Below are 10,907 nucleotides of genomic sequence, written 5' to 3'. Positions count from 1 at the left end.
AGATGGAAACTAGTCTCGACGTTTCCACCTTGGACGTGTGAGCAGAAAGCATGCTCTCAGTGAAAAATCAATTTGAATATGTGTTTTCTTATCACACTATTTTGATTGGAGGAGTGATGCACTTAGAATGAAATGTCTTTATCTCATGTTTAGAAGGACGGAAATGAAATCACAGTTGCTGTTTTTTCCTCCCCCTTCTTCCTTGCCAGGCCATAGACTGTCTAATCCCCCCGAGCCTCACTCTCTTTAGAAAAGTGCTGTGTGCTGACCCAGCCCTACGCATCTCCCTCTCACAGAGGCCACCCCTCCTGGACCTGCTACTCAGAGGTGAGGAAGATAACCTCTGCTCCTCATGGGGTAGAGTGCCTGGTGGTGCTGTCCGCTAAGCGTTGGACTGCAAGGTTGATGGTTCAAACCCACCAGCTGCTCCGAGAGAGAATGACGGGCTCCGCGCTCCTATAAGAATTACAGCCTGGGAAACTGCACAGGATCCTGTGTGTCAGAATTGACTCCATGGAGAGGCTGCTGGGCTGCTCCTATGTTGGCTCGGAGGCTGTACACGCTGGTGGTTGGCAGCACTGTTTGCATATTCCTCACACAGCAGCAATGTCGCTGGTGCATCTTCCGCTGGTGGTGGTGGTGGGGGGGGTGGCAATGTCCAATCATGTGGTCGTGCATGCAGTCCTGGGTGAGATGGTGTCATTCAGGGTCGAGCCACGTGCACCTGCCGTCACTGAGGAGGTAGCTCAGACCTGGCCAGCTGCCATCTGGCCTCTTCCTAGTACTGGTTCCTTTTTCTGGGTTTCTTCTGCCTGTTGACCCTGGTGAATCTGATCGTGTTGCTGCCCTCGATTATCAATTTAGTAAAGTTGATAAGAGTTTGTGTGTGTGTGTGTCACGTTTTAAAAGGTTCACTGCCAAGGAATCAATGCTGACTCAGAGACCCTGTAGGACAGGGTAGAACTGCCCTGTGAGTTGCTGAGATGATAACTCTTTAAGGGAGTAGAAGCCCTGCCTTTCTCCTGTAGAGCGGCTTGTGCTTTAGAACTGCACACCTCAAGCACCTGATTTCATCGCTATTTCTTTTTCTTTCAAATCTGGTGGAGTGTTTGAAATATTTTGGAGCTCTGTGATTGGATGCATAAATATTTACTATCATTACATCTTATTGGTGAATTTACCCTGTGTTATATAAAACTCCAGTGTCTTAGAGTAGCTTTTGACTTAAATCTATTTGGAATTATTATTGCTGCTCCTGCTTGCTTTTTATTTAGCGCTTGCTTGCTGTATTGCATCCTTTGATTTTTAACTTGTGCATGGCTTTTTGTCTAAGGTGTGTCTCTCATCGGTATCATGTGGACGGGGCATGTATGTTTTCTATACATTATGCCCCTCTCTGTGTCTAGATGGGGCATGATGTATTCAGTGGGATTAGCCACAGGTGTGGATTCATTGTTGTTGTGTTTCCTGGTCTTGGTGGTGGTCCTGATTTTTTGTGCTGACTTTGTCCATGGATTCCCTTTGTTGCACAACTTTCATTGTGTTTACTGAGTCTTTTTCCTTCCTTATTTTGCTGTTTAGATTGATTGATTTTGTTTGTAAAGATTCTGACACCTAGTGGCCCTGTTCCGTTTCCCATGTGGTAATTCCCTCTGCTATCAGATCAGTTCAGGAGCAGACAGCCTCATCCTTCTCCCTTGGAGCAGCTGGGGAGTTTGAACAGCCAACCCTGAAATTAGCATTCCAACACTTACCGGACAGTGCCACCAGGTCTCTGGCTTTGTCTGCGGTTTCTCTGCCATCTGTTGGGGAATCGGTGACGTTCCTCCCTGTGCTCCTTACTTGGGGTTGCTGCTTGCCTGGCCAGGCAGCTGGCAAGTGGGGCACCTCTGATCCACAACTCTCCTTTTTTTGGTTTTGTTCCGTTTCTCCTTCCACCTGTGTTCACTTGACTTCGTCGTCCATGTTGTTTATGTCCAGGTTCCCAGGGTGCCCTCTGTGTCTGTTCCACAGAGGTCCTTGCTGTGGGGGAGCAGCATGCAGGCTGACTCAGCTGACATATCGCGTTCTCTCTCACTGTTGCTTGGTTTTCAGAAGACTTTGGGATGTTTGGGGGTTAAGGCTCAAAGGTGATCTTGGCAATATTTTTAGGAAGTTCAGGGGTTTTTAAAATTTGAAGTCTGTTCATTTTCCAGGTAAAGTGATCTCCTAAGGCTGTGTTTCCTTCTCGTCCTCAGTTTCCTTGCTGTTCCATGAGGATTGTGCTGCTGTGACGGAAGTAGGAGCATTATTTTGTCTTTTGCTGTTTGACGAAGTATCAAGAATGGACGTTTGGTGAACAATGAGAATTTTCGTTCTTTACTCCTAACAATTGTTTAGTTAAGGCATCTGATATAATCTTACAGCAATGAATGGGCATTTCTGACTTAGGCCTGTATAAACACCCCAAACTCACTGCTGCGAGTCACTTTTGACTCAGACTTTTGCAGGGTTTCCGAGGCTGTCAGATAGGCTCAGCTTGCAATCAGCAGCCCTTGCCTTGCTCACAGGGCCACTGGGGATCTTGGTTGAAATAAGCAATATTCAAAAGCACATTTATGCGCAGGGTCACCCTGCAATTATTTTTTTAAATACTACTAAGTATAAAATTTTAGCACTACTGCAGGGTTTTGTGGGATTTTTATTAAAATTGTTAATGCAGCATTTTTAGTATACTTTTATTCTGTATCCTTAATTTTGTGTACATTTCTCTTTACTGATTATTTGTATTACAACTCGATGACTTTGGGAAGGTGTTTAGGATAAAACCCAGTTAATACAGACCTTGGGGAGTTGGCCTGCCTGTCCAGTGCCCTCATTCCATGGACACTAGTGTGGACTCCTTGTAGAAAGGCACGCTTTGTTGCCTGTGAGCAAAGCCAGGGGTCACAGGTCGTGGTGGAGGTAGACACAATGATGAAAACCAGTTGCACCCCTGGGGTTGAGTTTTTCATCAAGTGAAGTGACTCGTATTTGGTATGAAAGGCTGGTTTGCAGAGTGGCTATTTTTCTTTTGACCTCTGTCTCTCGAAATAGGTCACTTGATCCTTCCAGTGCACCTGCTTCGCCCTCAGTCTTCAGCCTGCCTCTGTCAGTTATTAGAAGGTAATGTATCAGTTTCTCTGAGTTTCTTGATGGGCACAAGATCGTAACAGAGAGGAAAACCCAAGTCTGCGATCTATCACCATCGAGTCCTCCAATTGCAGCATTTCTGGTGTGTTTATGCAGAGTTGGCCATGGTGTCTTGGGAGCTCAAAGCCGCCCTCCCTGCCCCTGTCCTGCTTACCTGGCCAGCATTTTGTTTAGCTGTTCACCAGTGTGGGGAGGTTGAAAGGGCCATGCATGCACGTGTGCTGGCCCTTCACCGGGTTGGGGGATCTGTAACCGTCTGTGTCCCTTTCTCCAGGTATCACCTGCCAGTGCTGGTCCGAGGCCATCACGCAGTGAGTCCCCATGCCATCGTCCTACCCCTGTCTGCTGACACTTTGGCCCTGAAGCCCGTCTCAGATATGTTGAGAGTAGCTTGGAACCTGTCCTGGTGTCACGGGATTGACAATCTGTGGAAGCAAACGAGCACAGCCAACAGAACCCCCGAGTAAGCTGCTTGCTCAGGGAAAGTGCCCTGTCCATGAACCAGGCCGACTGGGTTCTGCGGCAGGTTAAATCCCACTTGCGCTTCATGACTACATCAGGGTCTGCAATGTCGCTGAAGATGCTCATTACTCAGGTTTTGAGTTAAAGATTACATCGTCATTTCTGTAGAAGAATGGGTCAAATAAGGAAATGTAAATGTCAGAGCCTTACAGGTGATAAAGCGTGCCACTTAATAAGTGAACATCAGCCGGAAAGGTGTTCAGTGTAGAGTGAAAGCCCATAGTAAGCGTTAGGAAGGAATATTGGAATCACTGCGGTGGTGATGGTTGTAATTATTTTGGAATGTCTAGGACTTCTTAAACAAAATTTCAATCTACTGGTTCTTTCTTGTATGGATAAAGAAAATGATCAATTTCTGTGAATAGTGCAAGTCCATATAAACACAAGGTGTGCTAGTGTAACAGGGAGCCCTATTGTGCTGTGCTTACATGTTGGGCTGTGATCCACATGGGTGGCAGTTCAGAACCACCAGCAGCATCATGGGAGAAAGACTGGGCTTTCGACTCCCGTAAACAGTTAGTCTTGGAAACCCAGATTCAGCATTGACTCGATGGCAGTGAGTTTGCTTTGGTTTATGCTGGTGTTGAGCCCTAATATTGAAGGTGTACATTGTTCTTTGATCTTCTTTGAGGTGATGCTTAAGTAAAAGCAAACTAAGATGAGCCAGCTCTGTAAATTTTCTTTGGTGCTGGGGAAGAGGTTTCTGTATAATCAAGACACACATGTGCTTTTGTTGAAGGAGCCTTCTGCTCTTTTCTGCAGGTTCCTCGGTTCCCTGAAGCTGACCCCTGAAGATAGTCTGACTCTGAAAGTCACACACAGGGCCAGTGGGCTGCAGGACTGCCTGCGCGCCATCATCCAGGCTGCTGCCCACAGGGACGTCCGGGCTGCCATCACCAGGATGGGCTACTACCTTCTCAATGACCGGCTGTCTTTACAGAGTGGCTTCGGCCCCTGCTCAGCCCTCCTGAAGTCCCAGGCTTGGCACATGGCACTCAACAGGTCAGTGGACGTGGTGCCCGAGGCCTTAGGGGACAGTTGGAGACTGTCTTTTTCCCCTTGCAAAACATTGCCTGTTCTCTGTCTGGATTTGGCTGTCCCTCTGGCGGTTCATGGTCTTAGGTGATTACCTGGGGATGTGCATTCTCCACCAGGCCCAGGGTCTGGAAGGCACCTTCCCTACAACCTTCCCCCCCCTCCCCATTCCTCACAGCAGCGGGCTGCGTGCCACTTGAAGTGGCATGCCAAGACACCATGCCTGGTGAAGGTACAGCCGGGTGGACGGTGCCAATGTGCCTTGTAAAGCGATAGCACTTTGGTCAGTGTCGTTCGCCTCGGTTGTAGGTTTTTACATGTGCTTCCTGCCTGCACGGAAGATGAGAAGCTGTTGATCGATGTCATACATTTCCTAAACGACTTGCTGAAGGAGCAGCGGAGACATTCCTCAGTAGAGCTGCTGAGCTGGATTCTAGAACTACTCCTGAGGCAGGTGAGTATTGTTAAGGAGTTTGGAGTGGAGGTTGATAAGCGATTCGTTTGTAAAAGTCTCTAGTGTCCTATTATGGGAAAGGATGACTTTCATGCAGACGATGTATATTTGACTCCCCTCATGCCATAACTGGGGAGAAGGATAGGGCTTCTACTCCCATAGAGTGTTACAGTCTCAGAAACCCACAGGGCAATTTGATGCTGTCCTTGTAGGGTCACTGTGTGTCGGCATCTCTCAATGGCAATGAGATTTTGAGTTTGTATCCTCACCCTTGAAGAAAGCTCTGTTCATATCTGTCTCATGCCCTCCCTTTCCCCCTGGAAACACACACACACACCCCACCGGAATGGAGGCTGGGGGACAAGTGATTGGAATGGAGGATCTGGGGACAAAGGATTTGTTTTAGTTACACCATGTTCTGGTTAGGAGTCAGGTTTAGCCACTTCTCTGTGTGTAGGTTTTGATTTTGTCCCTTAGAGATGTCTCAATCCACAGATCAATCGATGTAGGAGGGGATACCCCCCCCCAAACCGGAAAAGCTTCACTGGGTGGAGTTTTCATACTACAGATTTTCCCGCTAGGCCAACATCAGCAACTTGCTCTGAGTTAGTGCACCCAGTGATGTTGCCTGGGAAGGGTCTCTCTATTCACAGTGAATTTTTTTTCTTAAAAGCAGCCTCACTCAAACCTGTGATGGCCGTTTTAAGAGAACAGCATGTGGCTGTGAAATTTTGTTTCCTGTTCTGGGAAAATGCCGCAAAAACTGTTGTGATGTTGAACACAGCTTACAAGGAGAGTGGTATGGGAAATCACTCAGGTGTGCAAGTGATTTTCTCATTTCAAAAGAAGTAAAATGTCAATTGATGACAAACCTCGTTCTGGATGTACATCATCTTCCCAAATGGATGAAAATGTTGACTCCTAGTGCATTTGGAGTTCATTCCACCAGGTCAGATTGTTAATCAAGCTTTCCATTTAGAGATTCTGAAAAGATTGTGTAACATCGTGCAACACAAAAGGCCTGATTTGTGGCAGATGGGGGACTAGTTTTGCCACCATGACAATGCACCTGCTCACTGATCTCAGTTTGGCAAAAAACAGCATGTCTCTCTTGTCCCATGCACCTTATTCCTCTGACCTCGCTCCCTGCAATTTCTTTTTGCTTCCATGAATGAAGAGTTACAAGAAAGGTCAGCGATTTGTCGACCTAAAAGAGGTGAAGAAAAAAACAAGGGAGGTGTGAGGTAGTTAGTTTATTGTGCTAACCTGGCCGATAAAAACATGTGGGGTTAATTGAAGGGCGGAGGGATAAATGGCTCAGTGAGCCTTGCCTTTCTAGTTCTCGGGTCTCTTGCTTTCTGATGGTTGGACCAGGGTGCAGCTGCCTTAACAGTTCCCTGCTTCAGCTTGCAAGGCTTACGTCCTGCAAGGCATCCCCAAGGAGAAATCACATGGACCTACCCCTATGCAGCCCTGGGTGCTGGAGCAGCCGCATGGAGACCCCTGCCAGCGCTGAGATGCTTACACATTCACTGATTCGGCTTTCCTCCAGCAGTGGGCTTCATAGTGTGTGTTTTGTGAGATGGAGGAGGACTTTGTGGATTGGTGTTGCACATATAGGTTAATGGGTTAATGTTGGACTTGTGAGCTTGGACAGCCCTGGGTTGGGATGTTTTCTTGATGTGCACTTAACCTTTATATAAAACTGTCTCTTATACATGAGTGTTTCTCTAAAATACTCAGACTAATACAAGGTTTTATGAGCCATCCAAACAGATGAGTTTGAAAAGTGTCTCCAAGAATGGGATTGCAGATTTGACAAATATGTGTAATGGAGAGTACTTTGAAGGTGATAAGGTGGTTTTGTAAAAAAAATTAAATCAGAGCTTTGAAAAAAATTCCATTTTATTTATTTTTTTAGTCGGGGGTACCAGAGGGTGGCTTTCACAAATTTCTAGTTTCCTCTCACAGTTGAAGAGGCAAAGGGTCAGAACTCAGGGGACCAGCTCTAGGGGAAGACTTTCTCGCTCTGTCTGCTCTGCGGGGATGTCTTTGTTCCCTTTTAACATCTGTGGGCCTGGTGTCCCTTGGCTATCTCCCTGTGATTTAACATCAGCATCTGCCTGGGCTTAGGAGGTGAGTTAGTGCATCACTGCAGAGACCCAGGTCCATGGGATGCTGTCTCTCTTGGAGTACCTTTGTGTGTGTGTGTGTGTGTGTGTGTGTGTGTGTGTGTGTGTGTGTGGTGGTTGTTTGCTGCTCCCTTCTCTCTCCTTTCACCTCTTGTAAGGTAAAAAGCTTCAGGCACCGCCCGGGAAGACTCCCCTTCCATGGGATTGGGGTTGTGAGGGGATTAAGGGGGTTGCAGCCCAACTTAATCCTCCTCTTGGTTGGTCACATCAGATTACCTTTTGGGGGATTATCTCTTAGCTACCACAGCGCATCCTGAGATTTGTGGTCCAGCCAAGTTGACACATGGTTTTGGGGTACACAATTCAGTATTGGATACCATTCATAGTTCTTTTATAACTTTGAAGGCTTTATTTTTGTCTTCATCTTTAGCCTTTTGGAATTTCGTTTGATATAGAGATGATTTTTTAAATGATGGGCAGTTGTTATTTCAAATGGTGAAGCGTGTTTCTGTAGTGTCATGGCCCTATGATGGCCCTTGTCATGAGAACCAAAGGACGCAGTGTCCCCCAGTTGAGTCCCAGTAGGCTCCTCCTCTATGCCTGTGCTTTCAGAGCCCTGTTTTCAAATGGTTGTGGCAAAATTTTCCTTCACAAACGGTTTCCTTTCAATTTTCCTCTCTTTTTACTTCTTTCAGATGAGCTTTATTTTCATGTTGTGGCACTTCTTATAGAACATTTGTCCAGCAGGGGGACGTTTATCCCTGAATTCCGCTGCCTTCTGTCTGCATTGCAAGAAATAAAGAGATTGGACAGACTAAGGACATCGTATCTCTCACACAAGTGAAAGATGGTGTTGGGGTGTGAGGGGAGCAGCATTTGCTCACTGTCCAACTCTCACTGCCTTGGAGTGGATGCTAACCCACAGGACAGGGTAGAACCTCTCCTGTGGGTTTCTGAGCCTGTAACTCTTTCTAGGAGGAGAAAGCCCCGTCTTTCTCCCCAGGATCGGCTGGTGGTTTTGAAGGACTTTATAGTATGGAGTTTCTCAACTGCAGGTGCTCGCTGTGCAGTGAAGCTTTGTCTCTGTCAGCTTGCTCAAAGATTTAAACATGGTTTTACTTTCTCTCCTCTTAATTCTTAAAATGCTGCAAGTATTTGTTGTAGTGACAGGGTCCTGGCCTGTCCCATAGATACTTCTTGCTGTAGGGTGTCGTCAGTCCACCCAAGCACACAGTGATCAGTGTCGCAGAGCACAACTGTCACATCGGCGATGACTCGATGGACCAGGTCTTTTCTTTCAGGGCCCAGACAGGTGTCATTGGGGCCAGATCTTTTCTCTCGGTTGGCTTCGGGATGGGCTTTTGTTCAGCAGCTGGCTGCTGAGCCATGTGCACCACCAGGGTTTCTTGGGTACCGTCGTTAGCCCAGAGCATGATTTGCAACAGGAATCTTCATAGGAAGCCACTCAGACAAATTAGAGGGTCAACATGTTTTTTGCAATTTCATTTTTCAGGGTCCAAACCCACTGCTAGACTTGCTGGTTCCGGCAGAGTCCCCGAGCCGAGAGGACTCAGATGATGTCCGTGCTGCTGTCCGGCAGCAGCTTCAGAAGGAGCTGGTCACCCTTTTCAATACCTTGCTGCTCTTGTCCTCGGCCGTCACAGACAGGTACAACCCGGGGTGTGGAGGCTCAGATAACGCTTCTGGAGCTGAGTTTTCTTCTGTCCAAAGGCTCTGCTTCCCTCATTCAAATTAGGAGGAGTAAAGACTTCAGTAATAGGTCTTGTTAGTCCGTTATTCGTTGTTTTCATAGAAACTCTGTTACAGACAGACTTCTAGTCCTTTGACAACCACCCAGCTACATACACCCACCCCACTCATACCCACATTCCCCCCACCCTTCCAATACTCATTTCCTATATACCACACCCTTCCACTCCCCACACTGCACAACACTCATACACACCCACACTTATGATGTTCTGTGGAGGTCAGTACTTTGAACTCTCTTAAATTCCCATGCACCTACTAAGGTAGTCATAACCATTTCTAGAACTTTACTAAGTATTTTTGACTAGTTGATTCTCAAATGTATATCTGTCGTTACCATCTAACTAAAAATTATTGTAAGATAACTTTTACCAAATCATTTCAAAATGAGTATTTGAGGGATTTTTGTTAATTCACAATGCTGCACAATACCCCCAGCCCCAACCCCTGATTCCAGAATATTTCTATTGCCCCAGTAAGAAGTCATGTCTCCCTCCTTCAAAATCCCTGAGCAGCCCAGCACCCTCTACTCCCCAGCTTGGTGGGTTGGCCTGGGCTGTGACTGGTGGGTTTCTGGTCACTCTGCACCCTGCTCTGAGGCTCAGGGTGCATCGAGGTCCATGCTTGCTTCCCTGAGGCCTGGCCAAGCAGTGGTCCGAGTGTGCAGACAGCAGCTTGTTTTCCCCAGCCATGCCTTGGGGGCATTTGAGATGCTTGTACCTTTGCTGCTGTGAGCATCTGCATACAAGTGTGTGCAAGGATGGAATTGCTGGTTGCTGGCTTGTCTGATGGTGTTAGGAGATCTGGTGGCACAGTAGGTTAAGCATAGTGCTGCTAACTGCAAGTTGAGTGGTTCAAACCCACTAGCTCTCCCAGGGGCGAAAGTGGACTTGATGAGCACCAGGGCAACGGTATGCTAACATTCTGCTCTTTAAGCATGCCTTATCCTCGAACACTGTGAAAGGAAGGAACCGACAGGACAACTTGGACCCTGTGGGCCAGGGAAGAACTGCCCTCAGGGCTTCCCAGGCCGTGGTATTTGTGGAAGAAGCTGACCACCTCTCTCTCCTTAGGAGCACCTGGCAGGTCCAGTGACTGACGTTTCAGTTAATGGCCTAGTGCTTAACCACTGCACAATCAGGCTCCTTCATGAACTCGCAAACTAAGCTCCCTGCCATCAAGGCGATGCCGACCTAGTAACGCTACAGGACAAGGCAGAAATGCCCCAGTGGGTTTCTCTATGGGAGCAGAAAGCCTCATCTGTAGAGGAGCTGGTGGTTTCAAACTGCTGACCTTGTGGTAACTCACTTCGCACCCAGGCTCCCTTCCTTTCTGAAAGGACAATTAATAACGGTCAGTATGGTCAGATTTTACACGTCTAATGGCTCCTAAAACTGAAGCTAGTCAGAGTCAATTCAGAGTTTGGGATGCACAGACTGCATTTCCTCCAGGAATAGCATCTTTGTGTCCTTGCCTGGCTCCTAGTTTCAGGATTTTTTCCCTCACTAGTCCTCCGATTGCCCTGTTTTGACAATTTTCTTCACCCCACCCACTGACTGCATTCTGCCTCAACAACCGTGCAGGGCAGAGTAGCACTGCTCCCTGACCAAGCCTTGGGAGCAGCTACCTCTCCTTGTTCCTGCAGCGAGACTGCAGGATCTGGACTGCTGGCCTTGTGCTTATCTAACCATGTCACCAGACCGCCTCGTTGTATTTAAAGCATCGGTTCCCAAGTTTTGGCCTTCCCGCCCCCTTTTCAGAAAAAAATTTACTCAGCGCTCCCTGGGTGTTAAGACTTTTATACTCTAGCCCATAGTGCAGAA

General features: G+C 47.4%; 1 protein-coding gene across 1 annotated transcript in view; it reads left to right on the top strand.

Annotated features, from left to right (window-relative positions):
* The window catches only part of RTTN (rotatin), a 96,729-nt gene that overhangs the window by 40,498 nt on the left and 45,324 nt on the right, over positions 1-10,907 (top strand). Inside the window, exons 21-27 of the mRNA XM_045296076.1 lie at positions 210-327; positions 2,238-2,334; positions 3,076-3,144; positions 3,446-3,634; positions 4,456-4,695; positions 5,038-5,182; positions 8,828-8,982. Coding sequence (XP_045152011.1) covers positions 210-327; positions 2,238-2,334; positions 3,076-3,144; positions 3,446-3,634; positions 4,456-4,695; positions 5,038-5,182; positions 8,828-8,982 — 1,013 coding nt within the window. The remainder of the gene's footprint in view (positions 1-209; positions 328-2,237; positions 2,335-3,075; positions 3,145-3,445; positions 3,635-4,455; positions 4,696-5,037; positions 5,183-8,827; positions 8,983-10,907) is intronic.

This window comes from Echinops telfairi, unplaced genomic scaffold (genome assembly GCF_000313985.2).
Source record: "Echinops telfairi isolate 266 unplaced genomic scaffold, ASM31398v2 ScPeMD7_7400;HRSCAF=8409, whole genome shotgun sequence".
NCBI classification, from domain to species: domain Eukaryota; kingdom Metazoa; phylum Chordata; class Mammalia; order Afrosoricida; family Tenrecidae; genus Echinops; species Echinops telfairi.
The sequence above is the reverse complement of the archived record's forward strand: the minus strand, read 5'-3'. Positions and strand labels throughout refer to the sequence as shown.